Source organism: Xyrauchen texanus, chromosome 18, assembly GCF_025860055.1.
Source record: "Xyrauchen texanus isolate HMW12.3.18 chromosome 18, RBS_HiC_50CHRs, whole genome shotgun sequence".
NCBI classification, from domain to species: Eukaryota; Metazoa; Chordata; class Actinopteri; order Cypriniformes; family Catostomidae; genus Xyrauchen; species Xyrauchen texanus.
Window position 1 is genome coordinate 1,748,920 of NC_068293.1, and position 17,052 is coordinate 1,765,971.

The 17,052-nt window shown below is 40.7% G+C and overlaps 1 protein-coding gene across 1 annotated transcript in view; it reads left to right on the forward strand.

The window, feature by feature from the left end:
- si:dkey-11f4.7 (piezo-type mechanosensitive ion channel component 2) overlaps positions 1-17,052 on the forward strand; it is a 554,199-nt gene that overhangs the window by 455,831 nt on the left and 81,316 nt on the right. The window contains exon 41 of the mRNA XM_052147980.1: positions 10,881-10,893. Coding sequence (XP_052003940.1) covers positions 10,881-10,893 — 13 coding nt within the window. The remainder of the gene's footprint in view (positions 1-10,880; positions 10,894-17,052) is intronic.

Consider the following 17,052-nt stretch of genomic DNA (forward strand, 5'->3'; position numbering starts at 1 on the left):
TTGTTCACTCACTTGAACAAACCCCAACGTGTAACTCAAGACATGAATGATACATGAAATTATGCAGCTTTTTGAGCAGAGTGCTATTATTTTTCAACTTGACTTACAACAGGGTTGCTCACACTGCTATCGCATGAGATCATGCGATTATAATACATCAATAGAAATTTCAGAAATTCAGAAAAGATAAAAAGTTATTTAGCAAAGAGCAATGAATGGTTTCCTCATTTCCTTGATATTGTTGTTTGATTAATAGTAATGTCAAAGAAAGCGGCAGGTGTATTAGGCTGCATTTACACTGCATGTCCTAATGCACAGTGTAACCGGTCCTACTCGACCCTCTCTGAACAGGATTTGAACCGGGGTCTCCGGCATGGGAGGCGGCCATGCTAACGAGGAGGCTAAAGGCTACAGCCCCTTGTGTCAGTCACCTCTTATGGCCAGGGGAGTGAGGTTTACACACACTGCACAGCACATACCAGCTGGCTCCTCTTTATCTCCTCCTGGCATATTAGGGTAATTCAGCACCAGGTGTCCATCATTACTACTCGGCCACGCCCTCCTCCTCATCAAACACAGATTATAAACAAATTCACTTGACTGTGTTTTTATTAATACCTCACCAAGACAGACAATTTAAAGTGTATTTCAACACTATGCAGGGGTGTAACTGCATTACCGTCAGTCAGAAAATGCTCAGGGGATGAAGTTTCGAAAAGTATGATGACAGGGGGAAGAGTCATTTATATTTATGAGCAAAGCGATAAATTATTGTTCAGAGAAACTAGACCCACAGCCTAAACCTAACCCTAACCAATGAGATTGAGGTTTCCCCACTAATATGAACAAGTCTTCCACTGCCATCCTGTTTTTTCACAATGAAGTAACAAAAAGACATCTTTAAGATTCTCTTTATTTGTGTAGTTACTCCCTGAACTCCCTTTCCCTTTTGACTTCATTACATTGATCGACCGGTCATTATCAATGCAATGAGCACCCCTGACTTACGATTTTTGCTTGGCTTTATGGACATGCTTTATCAATATTTTAAAGAGCCATGAAACACTCAAAAAACATGTGGCTCCATAGTGCTGAAACAGAGTTGCAATGACAGAGTCTTTTGACAATGCCTCACCTGTCCAATTTTAAAGGGATTGTTCATCCAAAAATAAAAAATTATAGATTTCTTCTGCAGAACACAAATTAAGATTTTTAGAAGAACATCTCAGCTCTGTAGGTCCATACAATAAAAGTGAATGGTGGTGGCCAGAACTTTGAATCTCCAACAAACACATAAATTTAGCATAAAAGTAATCCATACGACTCCAGTGGGTAAATCCATGATTCAGAAGTGACATGATAGGTGCGGGTGATAAACAGGTCAATATTTAAGTGTCCACCTTTGATCAGCCCTGACCAGCAGGTGGTGATATGCATGATGGATGTTAATTGCCAAAAAAGTAAAGAAGTATGTGGAAGTGAAAGTAATCATTTATAGTAAAAAATAAAAAGTAGTCTCTTTTCTCACCTACACCTATCACTTCAGAAAATATGGATTGAACCACTGGATTCTTATTGATTACTTTTATCACGACTTTGTGATTTTGGAGATACTCCATTCACTTGAATTGTATGGATTTACTGTACAGAGCTAAGATATACATCTAAAAATCTTTATTTGTGTTCAGCAGAAGAAGAAAATCATACACATCTGGGATAGCATGAGGCTGATTAAATGAAGAGATCATTTTCATTTTTGGGTGAACTATCCCTTTAAAGAGTGGGTAGATGACATAAATATATGGCCCAATGTTAGTTATGTTGATATCATTAATTACTTCCAATTATGACAGCCAACAACTGTACAAGTTGAGTCTGAACTAATTTTAACTCCATGTTACCACTTTGGTTACACTGATGCACTTCATTCTGCATTCATGATGTGCATAAGTAGTTTTGTGTCATTTTGTATTGGAGCTTTTCATGTTTCTTACTTTAATAGATTTGTGAGATAAGAGGTTATAGATATTTGGCTTATTTTTATGTTAGGGGTAGATAATATTTGTTATGTCCATGTTATCCAGTCAGACGCCCTTTAACGCGGTAACTAATGCAGCCTTATACATGTGTTCCTTATCAACTAATACCTGTAGCTCAGTCAACGCACCGACTGGGCGATTGTTAGTTTTAAATTGGTAGTTTTGCACATCCCCCTAACCTTTAACTGCAAATTCAATTACAGAGTGAAACTATTGTAATTTCAGACACAACTGTTCTTCAATAGACATTTTGATTCTGAGAAAAAGGAGTTTACACAGCTAATATATGAAAAAATCAAATTGCAATACATATTGAATCACCAAGTAAATATTTTTGTAACTCAATCAAGAGGTCTGTGGCAATTCCCAGCCCTACAACACATATATCAGCAGTGCTCAATGCTATCTCTTCAGAATATTTGACTGAAGGGTTCAAGCGATACCCTTGTAACGAAGATTCAGAAATGTAGCCAGCTTACGCAGCATTCATTCCCTCCTTTCAAGGAACTACTAAGCCCAACCTGCAGCTAGGCAGATGTTTTCAATGGAAACACCATTAGACAAGGGGAATAACCTGTGCCCTGAAGGGAGTGGCATGTAGCCTTTACTGGGTTTAAGAGCAGCTTTTGATAAGCCTGGTCCAAACTCTAAGCATTAGTCATTGGCGGACAGCGCTTAAAGGTCCCCGACATGTTTTACTGAAGACAAAGCAAGAAGCAGCGCTGTCTTTAATGAGAGTATGTGTAAACTCACTGAATTCAATGGCTCGAATAGTGGGACAGTGAGTGCTTTTAACATAAGCGGCAAGCATGGTGGTGGGGCAAGATGGTCTCAACTTCATCACACCAAATAAGAATTTCACAATCAAAGGGGGGTCTACCTGATATGTCCAGTTGCTATGGCAGCAACATACACTTTGAGCATAGAAGGGGTAAGACCGCATCTAAACTTTCTTGAAGAAGGTGAAGGATAGGTGCATTGTACAGGGTCCTCGTCCCGAGAGGAACACCATTCAGCAAACACTCACCATTTCAACGTGTTTAAACATCTTGTTGAAGAGGCTCTGGTTTGTAATATGGTGTTGAGCACCGGTTGCGAGAGCCCATGTGCATCAGTCTGGCACCGTTTAGTGTTCATACATGAAGTTTCCACAATTCTGAATGTGGATGCCAAATTGTGCCCTCCGACTGCAAGAACAGGTCTCTACTCAGAGTAAAATTCCACGGGGTGGGGCATTTAAGAGCTCTTTTAATTTTTGGAACCATGGGCAGTACCGTTTTCTTGTCCTCCTGAATTTTGCACAATACTTGGTGAAGAAACTGGGCGGGAGGTAGTGCATATTTGCATCCCACTGGCCATTTGTGGGCTAGAACGTCCAGGCCCAGCAGTCTCCGGTTGTCTCTGCTGATGCAAATAGATCTATTTTGGCTTCCCTGAACTGATCCCATATCATCAGAACTGTCTGAGGATGAAGACTTCATTCTCATTTTATAATGACCTGCCGCGAGTGCAAATCTGCACCAAGGTTCAGGTGACCTGAAACGTTTGTTGTATGGATCGATAGGAGATTTTTCTTACACCAGAGGAGAAGCTGGCACACCAGGTTCATCAATGGCTGTGCTCAAACTACCCCTTGGCAATTTATGTAGGCCAAGACCACTAGTTCAGTTTCAGTTCTTTTCAGAACATGAAACCCCTGGATGGCTGGTCGGAAAGTCATTATTGCTAGAAATGCAGCAAGTAGTTCTAGAAAATATATTTGCCAGGTCACTTGAGCACCTGCCCAGGTAACAACGGCTGGGCACCCATCGCGCAGGGCTCCCCAGCCCATGTTCAATGCATCCATCATGACCATTTCTCATCTGGACACTTGACCGAATACCACGCCCATTTGACAGAGTGTGTCCATTTTCCAAATGTTTAACACAGCTAGACAGCGGTGTTTCACCACAAGACATAAGCAGCCGTTTCGCCATGAATGATGGGGTACCTTCATTCTGAGCCAGCACTGAAGTGGTCTCATCCACAGTAGTCCCAGCAGGGTGACCGCTGTTCCAGAGGCCATGAGATCCAGGGCTTGTTGAAAAAGCTTCAAGGGAAACATATTTCCCAGCTTGAAAATGTTCAAACACTGGTGAATAGAATGAATGCGTTTCTTACATCAGGCACGCCATCATAGAGACTGATTTGAGATTCATGCCCAGGAATGAAATCTGATGGCTGAGCGTTAACATGCTCTTCGACCAGTTGACTTTCAGTCCCAAACTTTCTAAATGTAACAGATAAAAGTAACAGATCTCTGTGTTCGCAAGCTTGTTCCTCTGACTGTGTTAAGAGCAACCAATCATCAAACTAATTCATAAAGCGAACGAGCACAGCATTAATACAATTTGTGAAAGGCGTGTCCTGCACCATTACAGTGGAGAAAATATCACAATTGAATTGAGGTAGCCACCTCGTGAACTTTAACACATACCTATGTTCTATTGTCCTTAGAATCCAACTGGAAATGCCCGAAAGATGGCGCTACGCATCCACGTAATTGGCCAGATGACACAGGAGCCTCTCGGTGTCTGCATGAGCACTGCCTGCCCTAGATGCATGACTTAGAAAAGAGCTCTTTATGTTGAATATGCTTGTGCCCTAAGCAATTGCACACTCTTGGCATGATGCCAACAATATTGGAAACATAAACACAATTTTCTTGTCAGTCCCAGGATCTGTCCCTAAAATGATTGAAGCTCAGCTGGGACTCGCCTGGACGATCCATGAGTTCTGGTCCTGGATCGGTTTGGTTTGGCAGGAGGCATCCTGCCAGTATGAGGGCGCCTCAGGAAAGCAATCTTGTGCTTGGGCCTAGGGCATTGGGTCATCACCGGGGCTTCATCTCAATTTTCAGAGGTGGCAGTTTAGGGGGCGAGCTGATTTTGAAGGGCAACTGACCTGAGGAGGAGCGTGAGCAAGTCAGGGTGCTACATCAAAAGTTGCTTATAGGCCTGAGAATTCTATTGTACCACCATAAACCTTTCTGTGAGATTCTGTGAGAAGGAAACCTTTCACCAAACAGGCCCTGTTGAGACAACAGTATGTCATAATCCATGTCACATATCTTTTACAAATTAAGCCAGAGATGGCGCTCAGCGGACACCATGTTACCCATGGATCTGCCGATAGCTTGGATGGTGATCTTGGTAGCCTAGAGAGCCATGTCAGTGGCATGGCGCAGCTACATGAAGGACTTGGGATCTGATCTGATGGTGGTAGGAGAAGGGAAAGAGAGCTGAGAGAGCAGCGTTTCGAGTCTCATGCGATCAGACCCAATCGACCACCGCCTCTGCGTAAGCTGCTGCAACATTGAAGGTTAATATCCACTATCCCCCGAGCACCACAGGGGGTAGAATAAAACTCCGACCCAACTGCTGTGAGAGGGGCAGATGTGACACCAATTCTAGAAAATCAAATTTTCCATGCAGAGTACGTGAGAGATTATCAGCACTCTGAAGGAGAACATTTTGAAGAGATAGTGCTGTACACCTGCTGACGCGCGAGAGGGAAGCGGAGCACAAAGTGCTATCTGCCAATTAAAATTGCAGGGATTTTAACGTTTCAGAGATTGGCTACGCCTGAGGGGATAAACCCTATAGTATCAGCTATGAATGACCGAATTGAAAGGGATCCCATGATACGGCTAATATGAGTTCAATGGAAGATATATGCCTGTTTTATAATAGACTACATTTATTGTATAAATGTACAGTCTTTGCGCACAATTCAAGTTAAAATAGAAGGCTTCCTATGTACATCTGTAAATTAAAAACACAAAGATTATCGTTGAACAAAATAAACAAATTCTGCACACACATTCAGGGAACTTCAAAACTACAGCAATGTTATACTCAGAGCTAATTAAAATGGGTAAACATGTTACGGTATGGTACATTACCAGAAACACTATTTATTAGACATTTCACAAAACCAACGTTAAGCAAAATATTCATTAAAATATGAAAACCAAAATAGGCAGCACACTACTATAATCCTGTCAAGTTTTTTAAGGTATCTTCTCTGGTGTTAACTCATCAAGATAATTAAGGGCCAAGCTCGTATTTGATTTGTTAGTTGCTTATTATTATTATTATTCCTCAGCCACTTAAGTCTATGGTAACCTAAAGAAGAGTATGAAATTTGGCACACTGAAAGGGGAGAATCTTATAATAATAATAATAATAATAATAATAATAATAACTTTATTTTGTATAGCGCTTTTAAAAGTTAATTCTCAGAGCGCTTTACATAAGCGAAATAAAAAAATAACACATAAAAAGGCATGATCACACAATACAAAATATTTCACACAAGATTACAAACCTAAAAACAACACAAAAAAAAAAAAAATAAATATCAAGACAGAGTAAAACCATAAGATACATCTCATTAACAACCACTAATATCACCTTTACCCAAATGCTTCCATAAAATAATGAGTTTTAAGGGATGTTTTAAACCTTTTCAAAGATGGTGCAAATCTTATTTCGGAAGGCAAGGAGTTCCATAACTTTGGGGTGACTGAAGAGAATGCCCTATCACCCATTGTTTTTAGATTCGTTACCGGAACAGCTAAAAGACCGGCATCAGCAGAGCGAAGATTACGTGTTGGGATGTAGGGCATTAAAAGCTCGGCGAGATATTGAGGAGCGAGTCCATTGTACGTCAACATCAGAATCTTAAAATCAACACGAAATTTAACAGGTAACCAATGCAGGATCTCTAAAATAGGTTTTATATGATCTCTTTGTCTTGTCCTAGTCAGAATACGTGCGGCAGAGTTTTGTACCCCCTGAAGTTTATTCAGAATAGATTTTGATGCTCCTGCTAACAAGGCATTACAATAATCAATTCTAGAAAAAAACAGAGTATTAATTAATTTTTCAGCTACAGGAAAGGACAGCATGGGCCGTAATCTGGATATATTTCTAAGATGAAAAAAAGAAACTCTAACAGTATTACGTACGTGAAGATCGAATGTTAAATTAGAATCGAAAATTACTCCCAAGTTTTTTAATTTTGATTGGAACTGGATTACAGAGCCATCCACTTGTAACGCTACAGGTTGCACTCTGCATAACTGGTGGGGCGAACCAATAAGCATCACCTCGGTCTTATGAAAGTAAATCAGTAGCAAAACTCGAGAGCTTGCATATTTTGATTTGAGAACTTGTAAAATGAATACTTGTACTTGTAAATTGAAACTTACACTTACAGCACTGATGTGAAAAGTTGTAAAATAAAAATTTGAAAGCATTAAAGCTTGTGTTCTGAATTCACAATTTCAGACAAGCAGTCACAAATATGTATTACACATTATCTTTTGTACTTGAATTCATTTTCGCAGTACAACCACAAATCGCCACTTACAACCTCTCAAATATGGCACTGCAAATTTAAATCTCCCCACCTTCACTTTTTTTTATTTATGAAAAGTAATACCTTGATAAAATTATTGTTCTCTTTTAATTTGTTCCGTTAGTCTAGTGATATCATGTCTGTTAACCATGCATATCGACCTGGGCTCAAATTTTATTTACAATATAATATAATTTTATTTATAAAAATGTATTTACATTGCTATAACAGCATCCTTTACTTTTCAAAGGTTATGTGCTTGACAGAGTCATATGTTTATAAATACCCATGACACTGCCAAAAGATGATCTTTCAGAACAGCTCTTTTTTCTTCTTCTTTTTTTTTTTGGAGATTAAGTACGAATGCCAAAATGACCAATAGGTGAGAATAAATGAGAATAAACTCTGTAAAAAAGCAAGATTTTCAAACTTATTTGGTTTTACAATTTTTAAAAGCCTCTTAATTATGGATGGAATTCATAGTTCATATTTTTTTTTCTCAGTAATTCAAGCATCCTCTGAAAATCCAATAAATTATACTGTAATTGCTGGCTGTCAGATTTGGGTGAACTTTCATATATGTAGCGTCTGGAGGAATCAATGAATGGAGAATCATGGACTCGGCTATTTTGGAGACAAAAGGACCTCTGTAAGATCACGGAAATTGGTCTGCGTTAGTACAAAGAACTGTTGTCAGAGAGACAATCCAGCCATTGACAGAAAATCCTCGTGCCTGCAAAAACCCCCTTGCCCATGTGACTAGCCGCTCACCACGTGCTTTACCATGTGAAACTTTGAACGTAAAAATGTGTGTGTCTTTCTTATAAAGCCTAAAAGGGCTTAGTTTTAATGAAATATGTTTTAATCCCTGTGTGCTGTGTATTTTGGTGTTAGATCAAAACTAGTAGAATGGTTTAACGTGTGTAGTTTTAAACCCTGAGGTTTCATATTTAATAGCCCAAGGGTGTATATTCCTTTTAAGTGATACCAAACACATTTTTCTTGGTATCAAATTAAACCTTACTGATGTGTCCTAACGGAATATACATATAAGATAACCTTAGAACTGTGTTCTGTTAGGTTTTTACCATCTTTTGAGTTGTTCAAAGCAAAGGTCTGACCAAATCATGAAGTATGCAAATGAGCCGAGACCGAACAAAGGGGCAATAAACCAAATTCCCGCCTGAAACTTCCACTCTTCTTATTGGTCGAGCCAATGAGAGGTGGGACACATTTTCTAAGGGCATAAATTGCACCAACAACGGACCTTCTCTCTCTTATCTTCGAACTCTTCTTCGAACGCTCCGATCTTCTTCCTCTCTCTCTCTTGCTTCCTGCCCTCTTGCTGAATGATGCTGAACTAGGAAGCCCTCAAGGACTCCCAAGCGTGCGCCAGGCTACGGCCTTGTCTTTCCAACTCTCAACTTCACTTCTGGACCTCCCTTGGACTTCCCCTGGATCTCTTCAAGCCATCTCACACTCTCTCACTTCTTCTCCCGATCTTCTGCAACTCCCCGGAACACTCGTCAACTATTCAACTCCACGCTCTGGAAACACCGCACCGAAGTCCTCTGTCTCAAGAACGCCACGAGGACACACAGTCTCCCTCAAGCAACACAAAAAGGTCTAGTGTGCAAGTATGATTTCACCTGAAATTCCAACGCGTTAAAGTGTGTAATTCCAGTTGCTGGCTCTTAAAGGGTTAATTGTTGTAATAAGTTTGCCATACCTCCAATAATTCTTCACTTTCCCTTACTGCATTTATTTCGTTTATTTTATGCTTATTCTGTGTTATATGTATGTTTGTCAATTGCACTGATATATAATAGTGCCTTGTATTAAACTCAATTGTACGCGTAATTGTCTGTGTGTGTGTTGGTTACAAAACAAAGCCTCTTTAATGTGCGATTTTAAGCTACGAGCTGATATTATCAAAGTAAGTTAACGTGCTTTTGATGAGTGAGCTTATAACTAGGAATAACCCCTCTGGAGAATTGATCAAAAGTACCAAATAAAGTGGTTCGTGGATCTAACTGACTGGTTACGTGTAGCTCTACGGGTCAATTCCATTGAGGTGATATTAAAATTAATATAGCCTGTCTGCATATGATGTATATTCCTAATTAATCATAATTCGTTGTGTTTAATTATCTATATATATTTGAAGCAGACTCTTGGACTATATAAGCCCCTTTTGGGGCGTTTTTACATGTATGGGTGTTCGGGTCACACTGTATGATTAATCATTGATTTCGATCAGTAATATTAATTGTACATTCCCCAAACCTGACCTGTTCACACCCTACATATATTAGCTGTGTACACTCCTTTTTCTCAGAATCAAAATGTCTATTGAAGAACAGTTGTGTCTGAAATTACAATAGTTTCACTCTGTAATTGAATTTGCAGGTAAAGGTTAGGGGGATGTGCAAAACTACCAATTTAAAACTAACAATCGCCCAGTCGGTGCGTTGACTGAGCTACAGGTATTAGTTGATAAGGAACACATGTATAAGGCTGCATTAGTTACCGCGTTAATTGCTGGCTGTCAAATTTTTTATTTAATACAATTTTATATATTGTCTGTCTTTGTATGTGTGTTTTACCCATACCAGCTCCATTTGATCTGTCACTTTGTTGATTTTCATGTGAATCAAGTCATTATTCATAATAAAAAATAAAAGCAATTGAAGTATATCATTGATGCATATGATGCATATGATGCATTAATGTTGCAAATCAAATATTTCCACTTTACTGCTCTGACTGATGTTACCCTGTGAAACCATTAAAATCACTCTTAAACTGTCAAATTCAATAGAACAGATATCAAAGAAACAAAGTGGGTTAATGATACTAAAACATTGTATAATGTGCAAAACATCTTTTATTTATTCCTTGGGAATTCACATTGAACCTAGCCAAAATAGCTAAACTTTTTGACAATATTTTTATAGTTAGCTGGATAAGGGAAATTGGACGGTAATTCAGACACTCGCTTGGATCTTTGTCCTTTTTAAGAATCAGACTGATCCTGAGACAACAATCCTAGTTGTGACCGAGCTGTGAAAATGTGTGTAACACGTCAATGAACATTGACCGGAATTTATAGCCTCTGCTGATGAAATCATTAGATGCACCTGTAGCCAGGCTATAAATGGATGCGTCATTGCGAGTATTTTTCCGGTGGGCCGACGCACTTTGGGGCCAATCAGGGGTGGACTTTCCATCGGAAGAACCGAGCGGGTGCAAAATTCATGCATAAGGAATAAATCAACAGGTCATGCAAATCACCAACCCTTTTAAACCAAGCCAATGCCACCAGCAGGGCCGTTTTAAGATTCAGAAACTTTTCAGTAACTGTTGCCAAGTGTTCAAACGGAGTACCCGCGAGTGCCTCTAAAACAACAGATAAATCCCACGAAGGAATGTGGACAGAACAAAAGCCTAAGCCTGCGTACCCCACACATAAAACAAGAGACAAGAGAATGTCTTCCGTCAGAGACTCCATTGATAAGTGCATACTCCGCTGCTATAGCAGCAATATAGACTTAATGCTCTTGCAAAAATTCCATCACTGTACTGACAGGGCAGTGAACTGGATCGTAACCTCATGCTTTACTCCAAGAAGCAAAAATACATCACATGAGCGTATAAAGCTTTATAATTGATGGAGCTCTAGCATTCAGAATGGTATCAACCACAGCGGGGGATAACCCATCATTCAAAAGAGCTCCTCGTTGAGGGGCCAAACCCATAACTTCCACAAGTTTAGCCGGGGATGCCGAATGCTGCCCCGAGCCTGAGACAACATGTCTGTTCTTACCGGAATTTCTCAAGGTGCCTTCTCCAGCAGAGAGACCAGTCAAAAACTATACTCAAGATGGCCAAAACTGAGCCACTGACAGAAGCCGAAACCAATCCTCTTGAACTCTCTGCACAGCTTCAAACTGAAACACGTTAAGATGCATTGTCGGCCACTGATGTGCCAACGCATCGATGCCCAACAGTACCAGGGTGAGAGGGAAAACCAGAGGGGACAGTGTGACATCTCATTCGAAACAAACAGATCCACCTTCACTCTGTCGAACCTTCTCAATATTTGTTCCATAATCTGAGGATGTAATGTTCATTCTCTGGGCATCAAGCCCTGTCTGAACAGGAGAATTCAACTGGTCCGGAACATGTACGGCTCGTAGAGACAACAAATTGTCCAGTGCCCACAAAAAAATGTGCCATTCCAGCCACAGTATGGCATGAGGGTGCACTCCTCCCTAGCGATTGATGAAAGACACCACTGTCCTGTTGTCTAACCAGATAAGGACATGGCTACCCTGAATATCCAGGAGGAAATGCCAGTAGCACCGTGAACATCTTCAGACAGTTTATTTGCCAATATTGCTGCTAGCCCTTCCAAACCCCGCAGGCTGCACAACCCTTGTATAAAATACCCCAAACCGTGGAGAAGGAACCTGTCTTTCTAACTTTGTGGCAACACACCTGTCCCAACGAAACTCCTGACATTATAAGGTGAGTCAGTTTCCATGGTAAAGTGTTCAATAGCACCCACACATCACTTTGAATAGACAGAACGCATGCATCAGTGGTTCAAGTCCCTTTGTGGAATTCATCCAGCACTGAAAAGGTCTTGCATGCAACATGCCTAGGGCAATGACAGCGGAAGCTGCAATCATGAGCCAAAAAACCCTGTGAAATATTCTCCCAGGAGAACGTGTACCACTTTGAACACCGCTTGACACTGCGGAATGACAGAACATTAGCTGGAGACAAGCGCGCCTACATTTTCTGAAAATCTAGCTCCATCCCTAGAAACAGATTGTTACCTTAGCAACAGAACACTCTTGTCTAGGTTTACACACAGCCCTAGATTGCTTAAATGGCTGACAATGACATCTCGATGTTGGGCAGCCAAATTCTCAGAGTGGGCTAGCACCAACCAATCGTTGAGATAATTCAAAACGAGGAAGCCCAGAAGCCTCAAAGCATTCAAAGCTGCATCCATGCATTTTGTGAAAGTGCGTGGAGCTAGTGAAAGTCAGAATGGATGGATGCAAAATTTATAAGCTTTGCCGATGAAAGCAAATCTGAGAAAGCACCTGTGCTTCGGCGTAATCTGAATATGGAAATAAGCAACCTTCAAATCTATCATCACAAACCAGTCCCCCGGCTGCACCTGTGACATTCATTTGCTGAATTGGCATTCTATTAGCTTGAAATTCAAGCATCTCAAATCCAGAATGGGATGCAAGCAGCCATCTTTTTTCAGGACCAGAAAAAATTGCTGTAAAATCTGCACTCTCTCTGAGAAAGGGGACTCTCCTCTATTGCCCCTTTTTCTAAAAGAGAGTGAATTTCCCTACTCAAAAATGGGGCTTCTCGAACAGAAACTTCTGTCGGAACAACCCCGTTGAACACCGGTGGAGTTCACCTGAATTGAATTATATAACCATAACCATGCTTTATCATACAAAGTACTTTGAAATGCCCTTCAGCTGCTGCCAAGCCGTCAGACTGGCAGACAGAGGGATTAATGCATGGCTTTTGCCTGCAGCGTGACCTGCAACCACTAGATGGCATGCTTGGAATCTCATAAATAAACACAGAAAAACAAAACATGTACACAGAATCAATATTAACCCCCACTACTACCCCTCCCAATCCCCAACCCCACCCCCACCATGGCCCCAACAACATCCCAGTGGTCGCAAATTAGACACACACTCAAAAATAAATAAAAAAACAATAAATAAATGTAATATATATATAGGTAACACCTGTTCAATTTCTCATTAATGCAATTATCTAAACAACCAATCACATGGCAGTTGCTTCAAATCATTTAGGGGTGTGGTCCTGGTCAAGACAATCTCCTGAACTCCAAACTGAATGTCAGAATGGGAAAGAAAGGTGATTTAAGCAATTTTGAGTGTGGCATGGTTGTTGGTGCCAGACGGGCCAGTCTGAGTATTTCACAATCTGCTCAGTTACTGGGATTTTCACGCACAACCATTTCTAGGGTTTACAAAGAATGGTGTGAAAAGGGAAAAACATCCAGTATGTGGCAGTCCTGTGGACGAAAATTCCTTGTTGATGCTAGAGGTCAGAGGAGAATGGGCCGACTGATTCAAGCTGATAGAAGAGCAACTTTGCCTGAAATAACCACTCGTTACAACCGAGGTATGCAGCAAAGCATTTGTGAAGCCACAACACGCACAACCTTGAGGCGGATGGGCTACAACAGCAGAAGACCCCACTGGGTACCACTCATCTCCACTACAAATAGGAAAAAGAGGCTACAATTTGCAAGAGCTCACCAAAATTGGACAGTTGAAGACTGGAAAAATGTTGCCTGGTCTGATGAGTCTCGATTTCTGTTGAGACATTCAGATGGTAGAGTCAGAACATGGATCCATCATGCCTTGTTACCACCGTGCAGGCTGGTGGTGGTGGTGAAATGGTGTGGGGGATGTTTTTTTGGCACACTTTAGGCCCCTTAGTGCCAATTGGGCATCGTTTAAATGCCACGGCCTACCTGAGCATTGTTTCTGACCATGTCCATCCCTTTATGGCCACCATGTACCCATCCTCTGATGGCTACTTCCAGCAGGATAATGCACCATGTCACAAAGCTCGAATCATTTCAAATTGGTTTCTTGAACATGACAATGAGTTCACTGTACTAAAATGGCCCCCACAGTCACCAGATCTCAACCCAATAGAGCATCTTTGGGATGTGGTGGAACGGGAGCTTCGTGCCCTGGATGTGCATCCCATAAATCTCCATCAACTGCAAGATGCTATCCTATCAATATGGGCCAACATTTCTAAAGAATGCTTTCAGCACCTTGTTGAATCAATGCCACGTAGAATTAAGGCAGTTCTGAAGGCGAAAGGGGGTCAAACACAGTATTAGTATGGTGTTCCTAATAATCCTTTAGGTGAGTGTATATATACAGTATCTCACAATTTGGACATTTTGACTTAGGAGTGTACTCACTTTTGTTGCCGGCGGTTTAGACATTAATGGCTGAGTGTTGAGTTATTTTGAGGGGACAGCAAATTTACATTGATATACAAGCTGTACACTCACTGCTTTCATTGTAGCAAAGTGTCATTTCTTCACTGTTCTCACATGAAAAGATATAATCAAATATTTACAAAAATGTGAGGGGTGTACTCACTAATAATACTGTATATAATAAAAATAATCACCCATCCATAAATTATATATACCCGCCCCATTTCTCCACGAACCGGTTGTACTTCCCCATTCTACTAAAGGCCACCACCCTTCCCATCTCAGAACACAACTCCTGAAAGGAGGGTGCTCCAGCCTACCTCCAGCCCCTTAAAATGATCTGGCTGGCAATCATGACACTGGTTAAGACCCAACTCTTTATGTGTCTATTTTCAATGTTGATGACCGCTTCATTGCCCAAAATACAGAGTATGTGGCAAAATAATACCCAAGTGTCTAATACATCGCACACCGGACCAAAAGTTAGTGTAAAGTATGTTCATTTACCCTTTCTATCAATGTCATGACTATTCAAATAATAATCTGTAAAACTGCATATGAAAAACAATGTAAAAATTCTGTTATTTGACTGAAGTCTTGAATTCTGTCCCAAATGCACACTTTTTTTTTTGCGTCAAGTCTGGACTCAAAGGAAGACTGCAAGGGCTTAGTGTACCATTTGGGATAGGGCCTACCAGGGATGCAAACTCCTCACATTTCAGCAAAATTTGCCATTTTGATACCAAATTCGGTCACTTTTGTAATCCGTGCCTCTGAACGCTCTGAACTTGGCCAATCGCTTGCTTTACTACCACAGTCCTACCGAGGGGTGCGATGCAAAAGTGAAAGCACAAGGCGATTGTCTGTGTTCAGCGGTTGCTACCATGTCCTTGATCAATGTATAGCATTCAAGTAAAGGCAGCTGATGGAGTTCCTGGTTTCCCCCTAGGGAGTTGGTGCCCTATGCAGACTGTATAATATGTGTATAGGTAGTGGCGGTATTGAGATTGTGTCAAGTTTGCCAGAATTTTTTTTTGTAATGGTCATTGAAACGTAATGCCATATTCAGAATAATAATACCTTTCAAATTTAAGGCCAAAACCTAATCGATTCATCTTATTAATTTCTGCAATCAAAGCAATTGGCAGTTTTTTCTCTTTTTCTTTATTGTGGACACCTCCCGCTTTCTTGCAAGGCAAAATCGTTACACTTTTAGGCTTGTCATGTGAAGGGCAAATAGGAGTTTGACGCTGGCATTGAGCGGAGCATGTGGAGTCATGAGTCATGTGGAAGCTGCTTTATTATGATCCAAGGATATTATTGAAACTCATTATTATTATTATTATTATTATTAGACTATTACTTACGACTTAGATCTGCTTTGTTCATATAGCCTAATGCTTAAAGACTCTGTGTGTTAGTCCCTTGATAGATTTGTAGACACTTTTACAAAGTAAAGACACGTTTCGGTCATGAATGATTCAAAATGATTCAATGACTCTCGTTTGAGAGATGCTCATTTGTCGCCACCTAGTGGGGTCTCCAGAAATGGTCACTCAATGAATCTGTAAATAAATCTGAATGAATTTTGGTGAACTGACTAGAAAAGATTTGACCCACTTGGATAAATCAAAATCCCCACCTCTTAACAGATACTGTATGCACAAGCAGGAAAATAAAACAAACTGTTCACAATTGAAAGAGGCACTGTGGATCAGTAAGCAGCACTTTGCCCTTACAGAAGATCCCAGTTTCGAGTCCAGGCTCACCCAGAGCCTTTTTGTCCAGAGTTTGCATGTCTCCTAGTGTTCACCTGGGATTCTTCCAGGTGCTCTGGTTTCCCTCCGCAGTCCAGAGACATGTAAGTCAAGTAAACTGAAGACTAAATTGCCTTTAGGTGTGAGACTGTGAATGTATATCTTTGTGTTAGCCCTGTGATGGACTGGACACCTGTATGGGGTGTATCCCTGCCTTCTGCCTGAGACAGCTGGGATAGGGACCGGCACCACTTGCGACCGTACATAAAACAAGCTGGTATAGAAAAAGAATGGATTTTCACAATTGTCATAATAGGAAGAAGGAACCAGCTTACACACACTTTCAGGTTATTTATTTTCACGCCACTTTTCAGAGCACACACAACAAAAACTCAAAACATAAACCAAAAGCACTCTCTGAAACCGCAGTCCATGCCGTTATATGACTCAGGTCTCTCCTCTTTTCCAACTGCCACTCTGGCTGCTCTTTATCTCTCCTCAGCTCTTCGTTTTAACAAAAAACAGCTGTTAGAGATGATTCTCCTCAGGGGTTAATCCTTATCAATCTTCCTTCTCTGCCTCACTCTCCACAGATGTTGCTCACCCCCTGGACCTGTGGGCCCCAAGAATCGTTACCACCTTTCACCCCACTAGCTACAGCCCTGGCTCTACACCACAATACTCTTTATTTTTACAGCTTATTCTGCACAATTGGGACATTAATTTACTATGCTTTAATCATTAAAATAGCTTAAAATTGATGCTTTTCACTTATCCTTTAAAAAAAATTAATCAATTTTCCTCTTGCTCCTTG